This window comes from Perna viridis, chromosome 9 (assembly GCF_037379345.1).
Source record: "Perna viridis isolate PV_CMFRI_1.1 ecotype Kerala chromosome 9, ASM3737934v1, whole genome shotgun sequence".
Taxonomy (NCBI): Eukaryota; Metazoa; Mollusca; class Bivalvia; order Mytilida; family Mytilidae; genus Perna; species Perna viridis.
The window spans coordinates 15194740-15220904 of record NC_142453.1 but is presented as its reverse complement, the minus strand read 5'-3'; the positions used below and the strand labels follow the sequence as shown (position 1 = coordinate 15220904).

General features: G+C 31.9%; 1 protein-coding gene across 2 annotated transcripts; it reads left to right on the top strand.

Moving 5' to 3' along the window:
- Positions 1 to 21: 21 nt before the first annotated feature.
- LOC148606926 (uncharacterized) lies at positions 22 to 25708 on the top strand. Of its 2 annotated transcripts, XM_088545661.1 has the most exons (15): positions 22 to 205; positions 1455 to 1823; positions 2799 to 2927; positions 5540 to 5694; positions 11012 to 11230; positions 11625 to 11844; positions 12198 to 12400; positions 12899 to 13168; positions 13510 to 13951; positions 14615 to 14793; positions 15175 to 15652; positions 16881 to 17193; positions 17338 to 17635; positions 18390 to 18409; positions 19865 to 20027. In XM_088545661.1, exons 1-15 carry the CDS (start codon positions 187 to 189, stop codon positions 19884 to 19886), a joined length of 3336 nt encoding a protein of 1111 aa, XP_088401787.1. In that variant the 5' UTR covers positions 22 to 186; the 3' UTR covers positions 19887 to 20027. The 2 variants fall into 2 exon arrangements, with proteins under 2 accessions (XP_088401787.1, XP_088401786.1); XM_088545660.1 differs by lacking the exon at positions 18390 to 18409 and having other exon boundaries at positions 23 to 205; positions 19865 to 25708.
- Positions 25709 to 26165: the final 457 nt, after the last annotated feature.

Genomic DNA, 26165 nt, shown 5'->3' with positions numbered 1-26165 from the left:
AAACTCGCTAGATACAGAGCGGGTGCATGCTGGGATTTGTAAACTAATGGCGGCGAAGGGCACCTGCAATGGGGTGAACATGTTTTGATGGCAACTTCTAAACAAACAGATTCGCGGAACTTCCGCTTATCTAATTCATACAGCTTCTGCATTCCTGTATCATGTAATCCGTAGAATTAGAAGAGCATGACTATCAAACGAAAAGGTAAATTTTGAAATTGTTTATTTGGGGAATTGGGATGCCTGATGGTAGAAACATTTTACTGTCATTACTGTGATAAACAACCATACTAATCTGTTTTATCACTCATGGGTTTTATCAAAGGAGAAGAAAAGAAACTGTTTTTTTTATTATTTCTTTCTTTATCAAACATGATCTGACTTCTCGAGGCAAATCTTTATTGCACATTTCTGACCCAATTATGTGCCTCACTTACAAACAAGTTGCATTCAAGTCCAACCCTGTTTTACATCATAGGATTCACAAAACAAAACAATTTCTTATTCTCTGTTACTTCACCAAAATTTAGAGCCCCTTATCAAATCATATCACAGTTACATGTAATAATACATGTGGGGTATTCTAAGTAAAAATGTACTTGGTAGTAGCATAGAATAAGTAAATAAGAGCAGAGGGTATATTTATTTTCTGATCTAAGTAAAAATGTATATAATATATTCATCCTGTATAATGTGCTTTGTTGTCTATCAAACTTTTATAGTATTTACAGAATCTTCGGTACTCAAACAATATAAAAACAAATTTTAAGTTTATATCAACTGTCTACGCATTGTCTTAAAACAATATACTTTGTACATGAACACTTCAGACAGTAGTTAATTTCACAAAAAATTGTAAGTGTAAAATGTTTAAATACTAACGTTACAATGTTTTTTTATTGATCACCACCTTATTACGATTCATTTTACTTGTACAATGTATGACATGTTGTGAAATTGACTGCTGACGGTACATGTTGTATGTTATTCAAGATGTACATTGTACATGTAAATTGTCATTATAAGAGCATTTCTACATTTGGGGCATTTTTTCATCAGTTATGTTCCCAATCAGATGACTTAAAGTACATGTAGTTGTTCTCGTATCTCTTTGAGGGCAAAGTTGTTTTTTTTTTTTGTAGTAAAAATCATGTGTTAAACTTTGCTTTTGTTTTTACTTCTTATGAATAAAATACATTCTGCTTGAAAGTCTGGTAACTGTCCCAGTTACATATAGTAATGTTAAATCTGGATATGTTGGTATGTACATTGTACATTGTGTGTAGTGTACATCATGTACAATGTATCTTGTTATATTAACTGCACAATCACTATGCGTATATGCACATGTGCATGTACTTCATTTATGAATGTGTATAGTATAGTCTACAGGCAATGTATTTTTCTATGAGCTATGAATTTATGAAAATATTCATGTTTTTTTAATATTGCAGATTTTCAAAAGGCTGCTGCCTTCCTTCATGAATTTTTGTTAAAGTTAAATGAAGAGTCAGAATGTGCAGAACTCAGGGATGTGTTAAATTTAGCTTTGTTGCAACTCCAGAAATTTTATCGTATGCTCCAGCATCGATCACAGGACAAAAATGTGACTACCCTTTCATTAACAGCAAGAGGTTTGAGTCCTATGACACCATTTGTGGATGCTCCAGACAAATTTCAATGGAAATGGATAAATTTAGACAATATAAGAAATATGGCTGGTGTTTCAACAGAGGAAAGCATGAATTTGACTGTATTACCTCCCCTCATAGATGCTACAAAAAGAGGAGATATAGGAACTGTTCAGGATTTGTTACATGAAGGTATTACATTGTATTTTGGTTTATTATCTGAAACCATTTTTTCTTATTACAGAAGTGGTAAGAATCATTCATATTCTAGTAAATGTGTGAGCTTTCTTGTGTTTTGATGAACATAAATTTCTGGATTACCACCAAAATCTCTTCAGGTGCATGTAAAACATTACAATACAGTGGTACAGTAGTCCCTCTCTGATGTGGCCTCCCATACTGCAATCCAAAACTGGTCACATAAGAGAGGTGGCCTCTCTTGAGAGGTTAGGCCAATTTCTGCATTTCATTGTATATGTTGTTTGTGTCTGTTATATGTACAATGTTCATTGTAATGTACATACACTAGAACACAAATTATACAGTTTTATTGCATATTTGTAATGTATATGTAATTTATGGATACAAGAGGCTAGATCTTCGTTTTTCATTCAAAGTGTGGCCGCTGGTCACGTCAGAAGGGTGGTTATTTATAAGGGGCCAATTTGCGCTATAAATGGTTAATGCAATTGAAATGTTGGCTGTTGGTCAGGTAGGGGGGGGGGGTTTCAGGGAGGGACTACTGTAATAGTATGCAGCAAAAGCAAATGGAGGGTTACCCTACTGGCACACATGGTTCATGCTTCAACATTTTAATGTAGTCCAGAAATGCTAAATTACTTATAGATCTACATGAATCTGTGACTGTGATTACTTAAGCTCTTATTGAAGTTATTGTGGTTACATTTGATTTAACATGACCTGCCTGACTGAGTGGTTTTAATGCCTATGACTACCCTTTTGAGTCTTGCAAGACAAGTATTTTTCTTGAAGAAAAAGTGTACAGTGTATATTTACAAACAGTATACATGTACATGTAACTATGTACACATGACCAGGACTCTAATGATAAAATTGCACAAATGAAGCCCTATAAAACAAATTCTTATGAACAAGGACCAGCACTGTTTTCTTGAAAATACACTAAAGCTGATTTTATTTTCACAGATCCTACATATGTAGAAGAACGAGATGGTATAGGCAGGACAGCATTATACTATGCCATACATTTTAAACATGTGGAAATTCTACACAATCTTTTAGAAAACCAATGTGAAGTTAATGCCACTGCACATGGTAAGTAATGAGTTGATTATAATCAATGATTTTATCTAAGGATGTCAAAATAGTCATAACAGTTAAGCAGGGGCTGCTCTGGCTTCCAAAATTCTGTGGCCAGAAAAATCGCCAGCTGCCATTTTTTTTCGCCAGTTTTCAGAAATTAGAGTCAAAAGGTGCCAAAAAAATGATACTTTTTTTAAAAAAAAGTCAGTATTAAGTTCACTGATGAATTATCTTTGTCAATTCTTCAAAATAACCTCTCCATTCATGACATACATGTACCCAAGATTCACTCTTGATGCATCTATAAAGCAGGTTATTAGCTCTAGTCTGTCACTTTCATATGTATAAAATAATAAAGTACTACTCCAGAAACAGGTATTTTATTTCTATCAAAGACTTTATATTACTATTCTCATATAGTCAATGATTTTAAAACATGTTCACCTTTGTCCTTTATGGTCTAATTTATCTAATACAATATAATATATTCATTTTAAAATTTTTTTTTTTAACAAACTTGATTCTTTTTTACTATTGTTTAATTAGAGAGATATCCATTGCTGATAAACTTCCTGTCAATTTTAATATACAAAACGTAGGCGCTACGAAAATTGCCAACTGGCTATTTTCGTCGCCAGTAAAATAAAAAATCACAAATTGCGATATTGGCGAAGCCAATTGCGACCTGGGAGTTAAATATAAGGAAGAAAATTGAGTATCAGTAATTGAAAAATTGTTCTCTAGATGAATCTTATATGAATTTTGTAATTTTGGAAGGGGAGAAAGTCATTATTCAAAGGTCAGTTCAGTATATAAAAAACACTACTGTAATTAATCTTACAAAATTCTCTCTGTTCATTTTAATAAGTTCACTTGCTTTACCAGCTCAATAACCTTCTCCCAAAATAATACACTGATTCATTGAAGGTCAGGGCTTAGTGCTTTCTCACCAAAGTCAAAATTTTTTTAAGATACAAGAATGCTGATATACGTGTACATAATGCAGTTTTCTAGCTAGGATTTGAAAATAGAGGGGCTCTGGGAAGAGGGCACTTTAACACGTAGCATTTTTTTTTTCAACAAAAAAGGAACATTGATTTTTGTATTTTTGTGTTAAGTCAGTAATTTGTATTCTTTATGTTTACCTGCCAACTTTTAAAAATGAAGGTCGCGTCATAATTTGCAAACTGAGTAAATTTGACTGCATGATTACTATTTGCATGACACCCTTATTGTATTGAAAAACCTTTCTCAGATGACCAAGTACTTTTAGAAAACAGATACATCTTATATATCACACAAATATAGAGGTGAACCAGCTGGAAATGTGTTATTGAGACTTTATGTTCCTTTGTCAATTTAGTTTTAATATGGTCAGGTTGTTGTGTGGACTAGATTTGTTACTGTTCTCGCAATGAGGCAATGTGTCAACTCCTGTAAGTGATAAGGACAAGTGATTTTTTACATTAATGACATACTCTGAGGTGAAATGTTACATGAAATGTTACAAATATTCAATATTGCTCTGATTAAATATCAAAATCTTAGGTAAGTAGAAGGAATATTATTTCCTATAACTATTGCAATTACAACTTATGGAAAATATTCTTTGCTGTCGAAGATGTAGGAATTTAAAAAAAATATTGAAATTATAAGGGAGGTAACTGACATTTTGAATATACAAACATGTGCAACATGCAATTGTTTTTACCCCAGTAGTTCTTCAAAATTTAGACCTGTTAACTTGAAAATATTTGTAAAATTAATTGTGCAGTAGAAATTAATTATTAACCAATGATTGGCTGTGTCCATAAAATTGTTATAGATCCAATCAGGATTCATTTTCTACTTGTCAATCATGAATCATTATCCGATAACCCTGGTCAGCTGATTGATCACCGATAATTACCTGAGGTTTACCTGGGGGTTAATTACGACAGAATATAGTTAATGAAGGTGACACTTCTTAATTGGGTTGGGGTAATTTATTAACAAGAGTGGAAATCTTAAAGGGCCATTCAGATAATTGGGCACTAAGGGAGCACTCCATAGGGACAGAGGGGCGCAGGCGTGATAGAGGTGGGGCACGGCACCCCTCCATTTTGCTCTAGCTGTAGTGCTGCTAAGCACATTTTATTGGCTTTAAAAAGCACTAATTGATTATTAGTGTCATTTATTCATGTTTTTCTCATTTTTAATTAGAGGTCTATTAACTGTTACACATGTTAACAAATTAATCTTATTCAGAAAAGTTACTGTGCAAAAAAAACAAAAAAACAATTGTTATAATTTTTTCTTGATCTTGTTTGAAAGACTCAAACTGGAGAACTATTATGAGGTGAGAAAGATTTTCCCTTTCTGTACTTACAGAATTAATTTACATGGTAATTGTGAATTTATGTTGTTTTCTCATTGATTAGATTGCATTGTATACAATAAGGTAAACTTGTGAAACACTTTTCTGGATATGAATTGGTAAAATCTAGAAAACCAAAAATCTGTTTGATGTGGACTCCACGTGTATGTACAGTAAACTAAATATGAATAAGTTTGAAAAAAATCAGTTACATGAACTTAATTAAGCATTCTATACCCTTTTAACTGTTTCTATTTTATCTTTTCAGATGGTTCTACAGCCCTCCATCAAGCTTGTCATGATGGGAACCATGTAGGGTTAAGTTTGTTACTACAGCGTGGTGGAGACTTTACCATACAAGATACACAAGGGAGAGCGCCTATTCATTGGGCTGTCACAACAAAAAATACTGAGTGTCTCAAGGTAAAAAGTAATGTGTTCTCTGTAGGGTAAATCTTATGTCCTTGATAAAGACTTGTCTTTCAGTGTGACTATGCATGTTATTTATACAGTGAAACCTGTCTAAATTGAACCCCTTTTTGACTTACAAATTGGTTTGGTTTAGATGGGTATTTGGTTTACCAAGGTTCAAAGTAGATTTAAACTGATATGACAGGATTTTAAAAGTGACTGGTATCCAAGTTACGGCTTGGACAGGTTTCATCGTATTTTCATACCCTCTGCTCCATTGGCATGTCCACAACTTTTTCATTAGTTTTCTCTGGCACTTCTTATCACAGCCAATTGATATTTTGACAGAAACTTTAATAGCTTTCTCATGGGCTTTGGGATTTTAGACTCAAAGACTCAAGCAGCACCTACTTTTTGTTTGGCATCTGTTTATACATGTATTACTATATTGGTTTCTGGCTTGGGGTTTGGGGAATAACCTTTAGTGAGATATGTTGTAAATTTTTTTCCAGTTATTGTTTAATTTTACAGGTAAAGTCATGGTACATTTTGTATACTAACTCCATACTTACTTCTCCTACATGTAAGGTATATAATTGCTTCACTTTTGAAAATATACAATGTAAACCAAGAGTCCTACTGACTGGTCCGAAATGATACAATGTAATCCTGACTTTGGAACTTGTCCAAAGTTTATTAAAGTCATTTGCATGACACAAAGTTAAATAAGTATATTTCAAGCTGGTTAGTCAAATAAGTTTCTTTTATGATAGTTATAACTAGATATATATATGCCAACGTCTCAGAATGTGACGACTCCATTCAATACACTGCTCCATTGGATCAAATTGATACAGGGAAGATAATGTAAGCAAAGAAAGGTCTGAAAAATTCCCAACGATGTTAGAACTGTTAAATTTGCGAAGCAAATGTTTGGTTGTTCCCTCCGCAGGACTTGATCTTGTACCACTGCGACATCTAAGGCAACACTGCCTGCACAAAGTCCAGCGCCCTAGACCATGTGGCCATATAGGCTATATATATACATTTTGTTGTGGAAAAGCTTGTACTGTCTTGTTGTTCCAACTTAAAAAAATGAGGTTGACTAAAAACTATAATATAAGGTTCTCAATAGAAAAATGTGGTGATTTATAAAGAATAATGTGTTGCTTGACCAAAGGACATCTGAATTCTTACCCAGAATTGTCTCAGTGGATATACAATGTAGAAGCTAAAAATGTACATACATGTACAACAGTTCTTTAACATGAAAATGTTTGTTTATAAATGGTTGTGAACATTTGAAACATGTAGAATCTGTTAAATTTTTAAATTAAATATCTTATTTTTTATTTTTTTTGAAATTTGAGTTATTAATGAATTGCGAATCAATGTAGCTTTTGTTAAAATAATATTCACATTTCATTGGTTGCTTAAAAAAAAAACATGATGTTGTCCATTGATTTTTGTTACAAAGATATTCCTATACAAACTCAGACTCCTTTTATATAAAACAAGGTGAAATATATGTCTCCTCTGAGACCATAAATAATATATTTACAAGTTTAAACTGGAGAGCAATTGTTATGTTGAAAATGATAGTATTGTAAAAATTTTGTCCTGTTAAAATTTAAATTTCTGTTCTGCATGTACGCTACGTTATTTAATGAGGGTAATAAGATGTGAAAATGTTGGAAAACTTATTTAAAATCCATTTGCTGTCATAAATTCTTTGTATACTGTGAATATGTTTGGTAAGGAAACTGAATTTTACTGAAATTTAAAGCTTAAACTAAAGGATCAATGTTTGTTTTGTCAGAAATTGAATGACATTTTATATAAGGATAAGATTTACCTATTAACATTTGGACAAGAGCCAGACTTACGTGTTTTTATTCCTTATTATCGTCACATTTTATTAAATTGATGATAAATCGTTGTTAAAAGGAAAATATATATTACTTATTCTCATATTTGGAAACTTCTCAAATATACATGTTAATATACAAAATCAGCTGTTGGCATTTGTATCTTATTTGAGTAAATGACGTGGACAGGTGTGCTTTGTAATAATATATGATTTGTTTTGGTCTGCCTTCAGGTTTATGAACGCTAATTGGATCAAATTTTACAGTTTAACGATTTAAACCTTGAAATACCACAGTTTTAATTATGTTGTTTAAAAATCACGTACTGAGCATTATCAGTTGCATACCTATAACCAACAATACTAGCGTTGTTATAGGACAATATTGAAAATTAATTGATTTTCTTTCGTGCATAAAATGGCATTTTGTCTTGAATTTACTGTGTACAATTTTTGTAATAATTTCAATAGTGTCATTGTAGATGATTCTATATCTCATTGTAGAATAAATTCACTATTTGGTATGATTTATAATTGATCAAATGATTTTGAACCTATAACACTTCCCATGTGAGATTCTTTTTTGATGCCTGTGATTTGGAATTATGTGTGTATTCAACATTGTTGTGATATTGAAAAGTTTTCAAAATGCAGTGCTTGATATTATTGAATGGCACAATATATGTGATTCTTTGAACTTATATAAAAAAGACATTTGCAAGTACTTTCTTTAATTGTTTCAGTGCCATTGCAGTGAACAAATCCAAATGCTACACAAAAATTATTATTCTGAGTTAATGGTGAATGTGCTTTAAGTATCAGACCATTTATTTTTCACATTGTAAAAAAACTGAAGAATTACACTTGTTTGTCTGCATCCAAAATGTAATTATTGACTAGAATAACTTGCCAACATGCTGTTCAGTTTGTGCCTGAAGTCAATAGCCTTATGCTTGAGTCTACTGAAAAATTGATTTGGGCTAGTTGAGTGTATTTAATGAAAATTTCTAGCTTGTCAAGGAAAGTTGTCAGAATTTACTATTTGGTCTAGTATTGAAGATGTTTTTTGTCATAATCTGGGTATTTAAATTTAAGAAAATTGTACCTTTCTATTGGCAATATTTGTGTAAGAGAGCATTCAGCAGTGGTGTTATCATAGGCTTTATAGAGATGGTTTATATAGCCATGTCCTTGTCAAAAATATGAGGGACAAGTCTACTCTCATTATGTCTGAAAACATTTTGGCAGTATATCGGGTATGAGGTGTTCATTAGGTTTACATGTGTTTAAAGAATCCAAATGTTAATCTCAAATAAAATCAGTATAAGACATTGTTATTGTTATAAGTTTCTAAATTTATCAGATATATGTGTCAAATGGGTTCACTAGACTTTTAAATTAACTATATTGATTTAAACACAAGAAAAAAAGAGTTATTTTTATTTACAATACTGTAAGTTATATATTTTGCTGAATATTGTCTATAATATTTATTTTTTCTGAAATGTTAATATTTATTTTGCTGTTTCAATTTGAAATATGTGAAAATTTTCTAAACAATTCTTTTGTTTAATGGCACTGGCTGATACCCTACAGTGGTCAGTCTGTCCATAACAAATCCTGTACAGGCTATTACTTTTTTGTCTGTTGGTAAATGCTTTTGATATTATGAATCAGCTAAAGACAATCATTGGATGTGTTGACTACCATGGTTTATGGCCTTTGACCTTGAACTTTAATGTCAAGGACAAATTGATGATTTTTGCATAACTGGTTGTGTATGGGCTGTAATGAGTTTTACCTGATAAATTGAACATGTTGAATATTTTCACCACAGCATTGATTCCATCTTATTAATATCTGGTTGCATTTAATTTGTAACTCTTAAATATTTAAATTAGAATTTTAATTTAGAAGCCAAAAGATTTCATACTGCATTAAAATTTTTAAAAAGTATTTTAGTTTTCTTATTATTAATGAGTAATCAACGGAACCAAGGTTATAGCGGTAATCAAAAGAATGTAATCCAGGGACAAAGACCAGACATGGAAAACAGACAAACACAACAAAGAACATAAAGTAACTAAATGCATACAAAATAACAAAAGTAAATGAGCAACTCGGACTCCACTAAAAACTGGGAGCATGGGTATGGTAAGCGTCCTCTGCTTTTCTAGAAACACCCACCGAGTTGCTCATAAAAAGTCAAGTCTGTGGTAGACAAACGAGGAAAGGAAAACTATGACCCGTTAAATAAATCAGTGTTCATGGTGCAGATGGATACACCATAACGATCCACGAGTTCATGATGACGACCATAAAACTTCTGTAGTGATGACTTCAATCTTGTAGCAACATAACCCTGTTCCAGAAGCCTATTTGTTAGAGTTCTAGCACGATACAAAAAGTCTGTGTAGTTTCGGCAAGCTCTGGCATAACGTATGAGTTGTGATATGAACACTCCATACGCAGGAGCCGAAGAGATGTTGCCACAGATGAAAGGAAAGTTGACAATTCTGAATGAAAAGTCATCACGTTTGTCATAAAGTTTGGTCAATAGTTTTTCTTTATCATCGATTTCTAAGTGTAGGTCAAGATATGAGGCTGACTTCACGGTGTCTGTGAACATGAAAACAATGAATTTTCAGATTGGTAACCATAGTAACTAAGTCATAGCACATAATTACATGCACTTATTTGTTGTATTTGATTCTTTTATCAATGAATGGATTATCTTGCTCGGCAAATGAGTTGATAAGTTAATTAGGTAATGGATTTGTATTTCTATGATTGTATCTGTCTTCTGATGTTAAGAGGAGATGAAAATTAAAGAATGGAAAAAAAAACACAAAATGTTGATGACTGACTCTTTTACTTATTTACCTATTTACTTATGCATGTAACAAGAATAATATCTTCCCAGTAAATATAGTCTAAAAAGCTTTAGCACCTACATCAGGGCTTGCCTCATATACATCAAAAGAATATAAAGTAGGGAGACGACAGGAAACACAACATACCTAATTTCAGAATTTCTTATTATATTTATTAGTATCACTACACTAAGTTTTGAATTACCTGTCAGCTATGTTTATTTAACATTTTTTTTAAGTCATTCCTCTGCATGAGTAAAAAAGCAAAAGTGGTAGCTAATTTCCATGTCGCATTAATTTTTGTTCTTTTTGTTCTTGTTTTCTTATACACTCCCTGAATGATATCAGATGATTTTTGCTGAAATTGTAGAAAAAGACCAATAATCTTAATTATGAAAACATTTTGAGCTGATTTCCTATTTCCTAATACATGTACGTACATTTTTATAGCAATGTACATTAGCAAATTGATACAGAATGTTGGTACTATGTGACAAACAATGAACTTTAATCCCTTATACATAACATAACATAAACTGAAATTAATATTTTTTAATAGAAAAAAAAACCTATTTTTATTTTATTTCAGTTCTTGTTAGCGGCCCATTCTGATGTTAATGTAAGGGATAAGGATGGTCTGACGCCTTGTATGTGGGCATGTCGGTTAGACCATATTAAGCATTTTGAACTTTTGACCTCATCAAGGACCTTTAACCCTGAAGAGGCTGATGGGATCGAGAGAGATGGTAATGGCAGAACATGGATGCATTGGTCTATAAGAAGGACAGAGCCATTAGAGTGTTTGCAGGTACATTTATACATGTTACTTGTGGAAAGAAACATTGAAGTTTGAAATGAAAATAAATGATGGAAAAATTCTGACATACATTAATTGCCATTTGAATGAACAAGGAAAACCACAAGTATTGGCACCATAAAAATAATGAATCCACACTGTATATATAATTTTGAAAAAAATGAGAAATGATTTTTTAGAGCAAAACATGCAGATTCATATTCATGCAACATGTTATCAGCATTTCTGTCATAACTTGATAACATGAAAAGGAATGTACCAATTCTATACTTGTCTGTGCATTTGCTTAACTTGAATATTCTTAGAAGACACTTGATTAATCATTTGTGCATCTGCAAATTGTAAGAAGTTATATGTTCCAATAATTTTTGTTCTGTTTTTGTAGACCCTATTGACTGCCGAAACTGCTACCATCAAAGATGAAGATGGCAAAACTGTCTTACTTTTAGCTGCAGAGATGGGATCTCTGTTGGCATGTAAAATTATTGTTGAGATAGGAGGTGCTCATCGCGTCCATGACCGAGACAACCAGGAGAGAACTGTTCTACACTTGGCTGTGATTGGTGGCCATGGGGATGTTATCAATTATCTACTAGACAAGGGAGGTAAGTCATTGATTTGGTTTTGCATTGAAAAATACAAAATCATATTATTATTAAACATTTAAGAGAGAAATATTTCTGAAGAGCATATCTTAGAATATATTAACCATTTAAGTGTTGGTATTAAAGCAAAATTATAAAGTTCATAGATTGAAACCACAAGCATTATGTAAACAAAACAAAACAAGGAATTAATGACCATGTTAATTAAAATGACAAACCAAAGAAAGACTTTCATCAAAAATAAGAGAATTATTTGAATAGGGTTCCAAACTATTACCTTTAAAAATCAGTGACCATCAATTCTTTTCTTATCTATGTAGTCTTTATTTACATTTTTTACTGTAACACTTCAGCTGATTTGGAAGCAAGAGATAAGTTTAATATTTCACCATGGGACTATGCCAGAAATAAACAGCTTCATTACTGTCAGTTGATTATAATGTCACATCAGAGACAGAGAATGAAAAGCAATCCAACAAGTCCTCTTCCTAATGGCCTCGGCCTTAGCCTCAGCAGTTTAAACGGGTACATGAATGGTGACTACGATCACATGATTGTAAGTAGTTTTGTGAGGCTTTCAATACACTAAAAAGTGTTCATTGGTAAATTAGTTCTATTTTTATATTTAAATTATTTCTTTAGGGTCACATGGTATATACACTTATACATCTTGAGTTTACAAAATAAATATGAATGAATCATTATTGTATTGGAAGGGGTCCTTGAATAAATCTTTTTATACACCTGATTATAAATAATTTGAAGGAATATAGTTATGCCAAAATTTGTCCTTCCTTTCATTATTTTCACATATATATGAAGTTCTCTTGGAACATGCACTTTAGGAAAATCTGAATAAATATTTGTGTAAAGTTACAAACATAGAATCAATACTCTGTGGTGAGGAAACACTCTTATTGTATTTCCCTTGTTAATTGGTGTTTTGTTTTAACAACATTTGCTTTACATAACCACTACAAACCTTCTTATATTTACACATTACAGGATTCCCATATCTTTGTTTTAATTATCAGAAATTGATTTATTTTATCAGAATACTCAAGACAGTTTTGAAAATATGCCACTTACTCCACCTCATCCTCCAAAACGACCAAGAACTGGACGCCATCCAGTCAGACGATCACACAGTCTCACATCTCCAGACAGAGGACGCTCTTATATTCCAGCAGACCAAGAGAGACTGATTATAAGTGCAGGTGGAGATCTCCAACAGGGGAGATCATCTTTGTCTAGTGGAGAAAGGCCTAGTTCATACACAAACAGAGATCAGTATCAGAGGGGAAGACCTCATGAACGAATAGAGGTAAGCTTGTTCAGTTGTAAAGTAATCATATGCCTAATTTCAGAGCAGGTGGTAGGTAGCATGTATATTGTGGATGCTTTATCTCTCTCACATTTCAGGTTTCAATTTTTTAAAAGATTTGTTTATAACTGTAATCAATTTGGGCCACATCGTAATGATGTTGCCCAATTGGTTGTATGTGTACATCATAATATTAGCTAAGAATTTTTTAGTTTCTTGTCAGAACATTCTATTAGCAGGTGATAAGACTTCAGTATTGAAACACAAATTGTCATGATAAATGAAATAAATTTGTTTGCTAATAATCAGTTGTTTTGAAACAAAAACCTAATTTTTTATAGGTTTCACTAAATAGAAAGTTGTCAGCAGATGGTAGAATACCAAGCCAGAGTAGAGCAAATGAAGATACTTCCGACGAAGATCGGTATAATAACCGATTAGAATCAACTGTAGATAGCAGATATTCAGAAGGTTTTGATGAAAACCGATTTAACTCTACAGCAGACAGTGGATTTAATTCTACAGTTAGTAGAAGGTTCAATTCAGTATCTGACAATGGAATTAATCCAATGAACTCCATGGATAGAAGGGCCAATCCTGATGGGCGTATGAACCCACATATGGATGGTAGAGCTAATCAAGATGGGCGTATGAACCCACAAATGGATGGGAGAGCTAATTCAGATGGACGTATGAACTCTCAAATGGATGGAAGATTTAATAACTCAGAATATGAGGTGCTTGACAGACCTGTTGATGTAGATATGGAAGATGACCATAGATGTAAATATTCAATAAATCTCAGACTATGCTCATTTCACCTCTCCAAATCATTTGTTCATCTTGTTCTGTTTTTAAACAAAATTTGGCTGATAAATAATTTGGTGGTCTTCTATGTTCAAATTATGTTAACACTTAAATTTATTACATTAAGGTTCTTCAGAAAAAGTTAAAGAATTTGTAAGAGAAAAAATTTTTATATCATATATTTTGTTCAAAATGTACTTTTTTGGTATTGCATTAAAAATGGTTGTATAAATCCTATATTGTTTACCATATATCAAACCCTAGACCATTATCGCATCCTTTCTCAAAACACACTTGAAGTATAGTTAAAATATATGATATAATGAACATGACATGTCAATATCTGTATCACATACAGTTTCAACCTTCGACCTAAATCACCTCTCAGATTGATGGCTCTTTGGAGTTAATAGAGGAGTCACAGGTTATGGTATGTCATACAGATTTTGGCATTATATATTCAGTATGTACTGTAAATGCAAGATTTATAACTTTATAACTTTTAGAACTTTATAAGCACACCTAAAGTCCAAAATATATAAAGTAGTTCAATAGAAATCTCTTAATATATATGACATATATATACAAATAAAGATAGGAATGATAACACATTTATCAAATTCAATATTCTACTTTCAGCTAACCCTGATGATGACATTGATAATGTCAGTGTTGGTGGCATGGATGTATCTGACATTGATGATGATGACAAACCACCGATGACATCAAGGAGGTCAGATACAAGTGGTGGATCCTTCCATCATCCTAGGCCTCCACCAAGAAGAAATCTCCAACAAAAATCCTATGCTCAATCTCTGGTTAGTTTTGATAAAAAGTTGTAAGAAATTGAAAAAGGGTCTGTAAGTACACTATAGCCACTTAATATATGAGAATTTTTGTTACTTTCACATTTTGACAAATTTTCAAAATTTAATTTTTTTAAAAATTTGTATTGGGCATTTAAATGAATCTATTAAACTGTAATCATATTTTGTTAGGTAGTAAACATCAAACCAAATAATTTAATGTTATGAACATACTTCAAAATGCTACAAAAAAAATATAAAACTGATGACAGAAATATAGAAACCCATACATGTTTTTAAAAATGATGTGCACTGCATGAACTGGAAAACAGTTGTTGATAAGAAATGTTCTTTTACTCTTGTCACTAATATAAATATAAAATTTCCTTTCAGGAGCCTTCTTACAGACCTCAAAATTCATCACAAGACTATGATGATTATCCTAATGAAAGAAATGAAAACTTCAACCGCAATGAATTAAGTCGGTCTGAAGGGTTTACAAGCAGTAGATCAGATCCTTATCCAGCAAAGAACAGATCTTTAGACTTTTCAAACAACAGATCTATGCAGCCGAAACCTCCCTCGAAATTAAATCAAAGAGTTATCTCCCCTCACTTCAGTACCCCATCGAACAATGCATCTGATAACTTTCCACCAGGAAAACCAAGGCCTGCTCCTAGAAATCCAAGCATGCCTAAACCACGTCCACCCCCACGGAGAACACCGTCACCTACAAGACCCAATTCAGGATCAAGAGACCAAATCTACAGTCCTCCACTTTCGAGTCCGAGTAATGATTTGCCAACACAGAAACCATCACCACCTCCTCCTATTGATCAAAACAGGCCAGATTCAGCTTCCAAACCTCCAGGTGATTATAAACTGATTCTGATGAATCTTTTTTCAGAAATTAATCAATTGTACAACATGTCGTTAAAGAACTTATTAGCTCACCTGGCCAAAGGCTATTGCCATCACTTGGCGTCTGTTGTCGTCGTTAACAATTTTACAAAACTCTTCTCCTCTGAAACTACATGACTAATTAGAACCAAACTTGGTATGAATGTTCCTTGGGGTATCCTACATAGAACTGATGTGGGGATTTTTGAATTGTCCAAAAACATGGCCGCCATTACTAAAAATTGAACATAGGGGTCAGACAGTAGTTTTTCGCATATATCTCCTAAACCATTAGGTTTAGCTGAATTCTGACAGGATAAAAGTGTTCAGCATGATGAGATCTATCTCTGGTCAAATTTTGGTTTTAATCTGTTAAGCCATGTTGGAGTTATTGCCCTTTTTCAACGATTTTTGCTATTTTTAATGTTTTTTTCTTTCCAAAGTCTTCTCCTCTGACACTACTGGACCAATTGAAACCAAACTTGGTTTGAATGTTCCTTCGGGTATACTGCACAGAACTGATATGGGGATTTTTGATTCGTCAAAAAAGATGGCAGCCGTTACTAAAAATAGAACATAAGGGTCAGACAATAGTTTTTCACATATATCTCCTAAACCGTTAGGTTTATCCAAATTCTCTTTAATAGCTGAAATGATCCATATTATTAGGACTACAAAAGTCTTCAGACTACTTTTAATAGTTATTGCCCTTGAAAGGGGAAAAATGACTTTTTTTTAAATAGTTTTCAGACAAGATCTTGAAAACTATGATAGATTAAAAGAAACTTTCAATTGTTGAAAAGATCTTGTGATGGTCCTACCAAAGACTTCTTCAGTCAAAATTGTTTGACAACTTCTTTTTTAATTTATTGCCTTTGAAAGGCAAAATTCAAGAAGTGAGTGATTCAGGCTCCTGGGAGCCTCTTGTTTTTTTAGTACTTTGGTAAAGTAATAGGCTTTGGTTTGTTTATCATTGTACATTGTATTAATGTTTTTTTTCATCTGAAATATTCTCCTGCTGAGCAAAATAGACAAGCATGTACTTTTATCACAGCTGTTAATCGAAGAATCGTATAATGAGAGTATGCCTTTATCCTACAGGGAAAATAGCTGTAACCAATATTATGTTAAGAACTATGATTTGAAGTTCTATTTACTTCTTGTTGAAACCAGTTCAAGTATACTAATTATATTTGCAGGAATGGTTGAAGGAAGAAGGATTCCTCCTCCAATGTTAATGCCATTAGAAAATGCTCCTAAACCTCCCGTCTTTGGCTTGGAAAAGAAGGAGGAAAGAAAGAAAAAGAGAAGAAAGAAAAAAGAGCGAGATCAGGAGAGAGAAAGAGAACGAGAAGCTGACCTGAAATCACCACCAATGGATATTGAACCTCCAAGGGGGTATGCTGCTCCCTTGCACCCCCCTCCTTCAGCAACGACTCGACCTCCAAGGGCACAGTCTGGTGTCCCTGCACCTAAATTCTCAAAACAGCCCCCTCAAAAACATGAACCAAGGTAAGTTTTTATCAAAATGTCTTTAACAAACAAAATAGGGTTCCCTTTAGACCTGTAGCATTTTAAAAATCCTCATTATACACACAAATTATGTGATAAATGGATCAGGAATTAACTGTATAGTGATTCTTCTTTTTTCCACAGATTAGTATATGAAAGTATGGATGAAGAGGTCAAAGACTTTGACCCCAAACCACCAAAGCCTCCAACTGTCAATGGCCATGCTGTACCAATAAAAGAAGGGCCCCCAAGGTCTGCAAAACCAGTCCATAGGACTCAATCTCTTGAAAGCGAAGACTTAGAAATGGAAATCTTAGGCCAGTCTTATGATACAATTAATGAAGAGGATGATCAAGCAGGGCCTTTAATACCCCCACCTCAAGGGTTTGGAAGCCCTTCCAAATCTCCCCCTGGAAGGCCCCTTTCACATTCTGTCCCTCAGGTAAGAGATTTTTTTTATGTAGAACTATTTAATTTGATTTACATCAAAACAAGATGTACTTGTAGCCTCATGTTAACTGTTAGCTTTGTATTTTCTTTGTGAGATTATGAATCCATCTTTTCATTACTGAGGGACAAAACACTGTGTAAAGAAACTTTAGTTAATGAGCTTGATTCCATAATGACAATAAGAGAGTCATTAATCTTATTATTTAGAAATCTGTTTAAACCAGTCATATTCTGATTTGAATTCAGTTTCACATGTAAAAATTCTATGAGAATTTAAATGAATTCCGACAGGAAACAACCATAAATCAAAAAGGGAGCTTCCCTCCAGGAAGACAGAGTTACTGAATTTGGAACAAAAGGGGGGCAGGCATACTACATGTATGTGCTTTACTGCAACAGTTTTATGCCTCATGTAATCCTATTACTACCCACTTGCCAAAAACAGAATTTTTTTTATCGTAAGAGGTTTTAAGTTTTTTTTTACTTGACATATATTATAGATTTTGTTCAATGACTTGTTTTAAAATATTGGTAATGTATTATTGTATTTTTTTTTTTTTTGTGTTGAAAAAAATTTTTCTGTGCTTAAGGGGTGGAAAAGTATCCCCAAAAAAATAAGAAACAATTATTATTTATGAAAATGAAAACTAACAGTTACAGTACATGTGTATGGCAACAGCTTTATATCATTTATTGCAACATGGCCATCTATTGAAATTTGAAAATGTATCTGTTTCAAATTGAAGGAGAAATGTGACCCATTTGAGTAAGTAAGCATCAATCAACTGCATGGGCTGGTGTTTAACAAAAGCATGGCATCAGTTAAAAATATCTGGATTAAGTGGAGACTACATAGAACTTTTATAATCATGTCATACATGGTCTTGGAACCACATCTATTTGGGCCATAGCCTCACTTCGTTTTTCTGTAATAAAAATGTATGACAAGGTTATTAATGGTTCAGGCTAGATAAATGTCTTAAGGCAATTTCTGGGCCTTTACAGCTTCTGATCAATGCATTAATTAACAAGGGTGGTCATTTCTTTACATATTACAATAATATTGCTGGTTGATAAATCATATTTTGATCAAGTATGACATAATAATAAAAATTCTACATACATGAAGTCCACACTTGGTTCTGACAGATCATTTAGAGCCACATTATACATGGAAAGTGTTGTTTCTTTATGTAGACTGGACTTCTTTTTCTTCCTTTTCATACTTTTCTCTGTATATGTATTAGGTTCAAACTCGGTAAAAACTTATTGTGGAAACTTTATTTTGAAAGCATGTACCAAAAAGATTTTTTTCAGTCTAATCACTAATTTGAAACTTTAGTAACTATTTTAGGAATTGTCATGTAATGTTTTGTTTCTTTCCTTTTATGTTGTTTTAGCACTGCAAGTAAGCTTTTGAATAAAAAAATCCCATATTAAGTGAGTTTTGTTGTAGGATAGTTCCCTTCTTCTCACATTAATGTATAATATCTGTAACAATAGAATCTAAAGTTACGTATTTATGCTTGATTTTTATTTAGCAAAGGCAGTGAGTCAATGACATGAAAGCAGCATCTTGGATAGCAATGGGTTATAGTATGGTTATACACCTACAGTACTGTAACCCTTGGCTAATAAAGATGTGGAAACTGTGGCTTGAGTGTCCAGATACATAACCATTTAATTACTGATCTTTTTTTTACATGTAGAAGCAGATTTCATATCATTGAAATTCTTCCAATTTCTGTAATTTCAGTATTAATTCTGTCCATTACATGTGTATATTGCTATTTTTAAACTTTAGCAAAAATTGTGTTTTTATTTTTTGCAATACAGTGAAATCCCCCCAGCAATAATGTTAAAAAATAAATAATGGAAGTTTCAACTGTAGCCAAAAAAATATCATTGCAGAAATATCTGAATTTACAGTATTGACAGTACCACAGTGAAAATTGCCCTTTTCATGGAACAATTAAATGTTTAAGCAAGATGATACCTATTCTTAAAGAATGATGTATGAACATGAAATGACTGTGTATGATGTACCTTTTAAATCACTTCATTGATACACATGCTTATACTTTTTGTCTGTGCTTAAAAAAAAAGAATATTGCATGTCTTTTTTTACCATTATCGACTGGTTCCACTATCACTATAATAACATTGATAATGAATATTTCACTCCTACACATGTAACCTTAACAAAACATTTTTTTTTCAGGATAACAGAACAGCAAGAATGACCCCTGTAAGTGCTAAGCCTCCACTACCACAAAATGGACGATCCAGCTCTACTGCTGGTCGAACCAGTGCATATCGCAGGAAAAGTCCATCTCCTGCTCGAAGATCACGTCCGCCCACAGGTGGGCGGTCTAGTGGTAACTCATCATAGCCCATGGAGTAGCCTTATTGTAGAGTTTTTATTAAGAGTCTTGTCAGATATTAATTAAACTATTGCTTACTATTGTTATTCACATTTACCCATTCTTTTGAAACACCAATCGGCTAGTTTGGTACATGTTTTGGTGTTATCTTCCAAGGTGGATATTCTCTCCATGAATAAGAGTTAAAACCCTTCTTAAATCAGTCTTTGCACTCTCCAGGAATAAAGGGTTTTCCCCTGTTGAATCAATCCCTGCACACGTTCTGTTTTGTTTGAGATTGAAACCACAACTGTTTTCTTGTTGTGTATTATGTGCAAAATTTAGTTAGCATGAGTTCAGTTTGTACCTGACATGGTTCAAGTGTTGATTTATAGAAAATTGTGATAATATAAGGAAATAGTCCGTCCATATTTACCTAGTCTGTTTTATTATGTCATTAATAACATTGAAACTTTCCTGTTTTTAAAATTTTGTAAATATTGCTACTGTGATATAATGTTATGATGACTTTTTTTTCACCTTTTCAACAAGCAAATACATGTACATGCAGTGGCATATGTATTCACCAAAACTAATAGCTTTTTATGGTTATATTTTTACCATTTTTAAAAGAAAATGTTGATGTTTTTAAAGTTTTTGTTATTATTTTGTATCTTCTAAAGTCAGGTCATAACACAGAATAGATCTTATTAGATTTTAAGTACAGGTTTATCTTAGAACTATGCATATAAAGAAAAGGACTACAAGTTTAAAATGTGTATCAACCTGAAATCTTTCAGAAAAAACATTTTTATGTGACAAATGCTAAGAGAAGCTGTAAAAGTAGAAAATATAGAAAATTAACGAAATTAATAAAAACATTTTAGTTGAACTTATAAAAATAATATTCTGGGACATACTAGACACATTCTTATCCTACTGCAAAAAAAATGTATTACTTCATGTATTACTGGTTGGAAAGTGGACAAAAATATGAAAATTTCACTCTCTAAGGCCTCTGCATGATTTTTAGGTGAACCTGTATTCAGTTGATGCAATTATATAAATCTTGCACCATCTCTATTTTTATACCTTGCTTGTTAAGGTTATTAACATGACTATATCTATTTATAGTTTAAAACTATATCGTATATTTATAGATTATGTGTTTATTTATCTATATGGGAAAAATGAATGAAGAAAAAGTAGATATTGATGTTTTTCTAAGTCAGTATAACAAGCAAATATGGGTACTTGTATTTTGAATAAAAGCGGATACATGTATATTGAGTAAATAATGTACATTTATAGAATAGTGTGTATACTGAGCAATACAAAAATATATAGTCATAAGGTATAGGATTAATATATAAAAGCATAGAATATAAGATATTTTAAAATTGTAGGTTCTTGTATTTACAATTTTTAGTTAAAATATGAAATTATATAGCCATAATAATCGTTCCTGGTTTCTTAGGTCCTGCAAAGTTGATGTATGAATGCCATGTTGGTTGTGTAGGGTGAAAATATTAAAAAGCTCACATGGGTCTTAAGTTTTAAAATGCAAGAACTAACACATTCCTGGCCTGGCCCCTGTAGGCTGAGCAATTTTGGTAGATAATATTGCAAATCATTGAAGCTGTCCTCCGTCTTACTGTAGTCAGTGCACCCTTTCGGAATTTTTGAATCAGCCACTGAAATATCAGTCAATCATTGGTTAGAATCTCATAAAAATGTATTAAATAAAAAGCAAAAGACACTTGAAAAGGAGCCTACTCTCAGTAAAATGTGGATTTTTTCAGCCTGAGAACCACAATTAGGGATTTAACTGTCTCCCATAGAGATTTGTATTTATATCAGCTTCTTCATAAAAAGTATTTACATCTTGTGTACATATATTACTACTCAAAAATAGAAAATATTTTGTACCTAGTTGTAACATAGATTTCACTGTACATATTCCCCCACACAAGTCTCAATCACTTTTTCATGTGCCAAAGATGCAAAAAAACTTTTCATATTTGAATATATTTGTTTTTATATTTTTGCCATTGAGTTTTGTGATGAGGCTGAATCATATTTATTTATATTGAAAACCAAAGTAAAGAGAAAAATGAACTACTGGATTGTTTTTTGAAAACTTTCTGTGTTAATCTCTGTAAAACATGAATGCTGATAACTGATATCTACCAAGTGTTTATCTTAATACTTCATGGCATATTAAACATAAATTGATGTCATAAAATTGACTCAAATACATCTGGCTTGGGTTACATAAAAAATCTCAGTTTAGAATTTCCTCAAACTCTCGAGTTCTTCCTAAAATCTTTGATTTCAAGCAATTTGATTGATCAAAATTTGAGCTGAGAAGGAACTGAAGAAGATATCAAACCTGAGTTTTTTTTGTTTTTTTTTATGAAACTGAGCCCTGATCACTATCGAATACAGATTCATATTAATTTGACTAATACTTTGACTTTTTGAAAATTTGATGTTGTAAAAATTGCAAGGATGTCACTGTATTTTGATAAAAGTGGAGATGCAAGTTTGTTTTTTTTTTTTTAAGATTTCCCATGCCTGCATTTTGTGATGTTTTTGTGCCTTGTAAATATAAAAAAAGTAAATTCCCATATAACATTTTATAGATTTACATATTCTTACATAATTATGTATATATGTATACCTGTATTTATATCTCAATCTACATAAATTTGCATATATTATGCAAATTAGCATCTATATGCAGATTTATTATGAAATTATATGTACAAAGTTTATGGAAATAATTCATGCATTCTACAAAATATCTGGTATTAAAGTACAAGTATATGATTTAGACTGAAATAGCATTTACAATTTAAAGTCAAAATCTAGGATATTGTTTAATGAGATATTTTTTTGTATATCTTTAATAATACAGTGAATGTAACTCAGAAAATTTGCATGAACTTGTAAGTATCTGTCATGGATAGGGAAATTGTTCTTTATCAGTTAAATTCTTCAAACAACATAAATTACAAAATTTGAAATAAATATATGACTGATTTATCTCCGATATATAAAATCTTTCAATAATAAACAATTTTTCTGTCCGAACTCCTTTAATTAACTTACATTTTTATCAGTGTAGTTTCTGAACATAAAATCATTTTAGATGAAATTTGAGTTAAGGAATTTTGGATTTATAATTATCAGCAGGTATTGGTGTGTTTGAACTTACATTCTTATTTATTTTGTCCAGAAAGTTTACCGTCTTTTAAAGTCATATCTGTTATTTTTGCCATATTGTCTTTTCTTCCAGCATGCCTGCTATTTGGCCGTACTGTATTTTCTTCAAGCATGAAATATAATCATTATTTATAGAGATGTTTATGTACATGATCACCTCAGGTTTTACTTATTTACTCTCAAACTGTGATAGAATTTTGTGCTGTCTTAATATTAATTGTTAGTCTTTAACCGTCCATGGTAATAGTTTTTTTTTTATTACATTGTTATTTTTCTGTCCCTATTTTAGCGGAGTTATATTGATGTTTGTTATTGCTTGATTATTGAAGTAACAGATGTAAAATGTGGATCAAGGAGTTAGACCTGGGGTAAGGGACATAACTCTTGAAATCAATATAGTTGTATCATGTCCAGTTTCACCAAAGCCTATGAAGCTTTCATATGAAACAGAATGAAATCAATCTAATTTACATTGATGAGAATGGTGTAAAATGCTGAATACAAACATTCTAATGGTTTGTAAGAGATGTATCCATTACCTTAGGTCTACCTTCTTAAATATGGTTTAATTCTGTTGCAATAAACAACAAGTTGGTTTTTAAAACTTCAATTTAACACTTTACCTGTTGGGTTTTGTTTCTTGCAGTTTACATAATGAATTCCATTATTTTCTCATAAATTTCAAATCAATGCAGTACTTCAGATGTTGGTTGTATTCAAACTTTGCAAATAACTCAGTTTCTTAATAATAAAGGACTATTCATAAAATAACCTATCCTATCCATGTAAGCCTGAAGAGATGTTTCTGTCAAGGGTGTTAATCTTGACCAGTGATGATGATTGAGGATATAGTGGTGAACTGTCACATGGTGAACTTTCTTAGGTAGTTAACAAGACAATTGAGAAGGACATTTAAACTTTCTATAAGTATAGACTTAGATTCTAATACCTATGGAATTAATTAGCAGCTAAATTGTCTGAGAAAAATTTCTAATCTTTCTGTCAGTTGTTCTGTTTACTACCACAGAGAGTTCATCAGGTCATTTAATGAAGGAAAGACCAACTCTATCCCTTTAACAACATCAATGTAGCATTCAGTTCTATTTGTGACACTTCACTTCAGTGTACTCAGATAGGTATTTTACTGAGATAGCCTTTATGAAAACATATCTGTATGTTAAATTTTGAAGTCTTCATATTTTCTACTACAGTCTCTTATGGTGCTTAAATTCCTGAAAAATTAGGAATATATATATATATATGCACATCATTCTTCTAAGCACATCAAATGATTTTAAAGTATTATTGTGTGTTTGGCTTTTGATTTTATAGAAATGCCACAGATATTTGCACATAAACACTTCACAGTTTGTATTTTAAATCAACACAAATAACTGTTGAAATAATTCTCTCCATTTTGAACAAGTTCAACTGTGTATTTGAAAAAGACACACTTGCTTCTAAGGTGATACTTACCTTATAGAATATTTTAAACTGAAGTTTTAGACACCAGTTTCTTTTTCTTTTAACCTTTTAACATCATAAGAGTATGTTGGTCTTCTTTCATAAACAATTGCAAATTTCAATTTGCAGCAAATCCTCAAACCTATGTTGTCAAGCACTCTAGTACAGTTGGAATTGAGATGAGGAAGAACTTTAGGACAAACCAAATTACAGATTTTTTATGACACCAGACCCTGTCTAAATATTCAAGAACTGAATGTTTTATTTTTGATGTTTCATCAGTACCGGTATGAACCGGTATAAGAGATGACCATAGCAATTTTTCAATGAAGAGTGCTTCTCGTCCAAAATGTGCTACCAGTCAATGCTTTTACATGCTGATGAAACAAATAAAAATATAATCATTCAATTTTTATAATTCTTGTAATTACATTTCATATGATTCTCTCATTTTATATCTAATATATTTTTTGATATACACAGGCAAAATTATTTCACATGATTTTCAACTAAATTGTGCAAATATACTTTGTGACAGAATTAATGGGAAATTCGTGTGAATTTTGTATCATTTGTGAGTTTCATGTGAAGCTTGATTAACATGAATTTCACATGAAAAATATTTGGCTGTGTACATAGAAAATTGACAATATACAGTGATCACTGAAAGTAGTCAGATAGTTTTGGGCATGGGATACCGGTATACAACAGCTCGGAGATGTGTTTTGTCCACTGTAAAGAGCTGATTGAGCATATTTTGATGGTTTGTTCAGTAAATATAATTAATCTCTAGTAATATATATTTGGGCTTGGTTATTCATGACTTTTTGAAAGAAGAGAAATATTTTTAAAGTGGCATACAGTAGCGATTTTTTTTGTTTCTAATTTTGTTGCCATCTTGTTGTGATTTATTTGTTTTATATTGTTATTGTGTACCTACATTCTTTATTTCATACAATATGCAGCTACTTTAGTAATAAAGGATAGAAATAAAATTAAAGTTCTCCCTGTTTTGCATTTTTGTACTGTGGAACTGTTTAAGATACACAATATCTTAGTAGTGATTGGTGAAATATATATTGTCCTTTGAAAAATATATCCTGGAGACAAAAAAAAATTTCTTTCTCTGAACATAAATTTTCTGTGAGCCAATGCTCACTAGTGATACCTGACCATCTCAACAAAAGGATATGCATTATAAAAGAACACTGTAAAACTAAATATTTTCACTATACATGTTAAATATAATCTGGGAATTCCATGTTTTTTTCGCTACAGTATAATACTTTTTTATTCATTATGAATACCCATAATCCTTACTATTTAAAATTATTACTTTTGGCATTGAGTACTTATAACTTTTAACAATATCTCAAAACAGTTAACTAGGACCCTGACTATTGAAAAACATACCTATATAAAGATTTTATCAAAATATAAAGAGTTGCAGATCATATTGTTAACACT

Bases quoted from the DNA above. Each gene is read 5' to 3' on its own strand.
- LOC148606926 (XM_088545660.1), top strand. The intron at 13,169-13,509 runs GTAAGCTTGTTC...AATTTTTTATAG, and splicing joins GACCTCATGAACGAATAGAG to GTTTCACTAAATAGAAAGTT. The intron at 17,194-17,337 runs GTAAGTTTTTAT...TTTTTTCCACAG, and splicing joins CCTCAAAAACATGAACCAAG to ATTAGTATATGAAAGTATGG.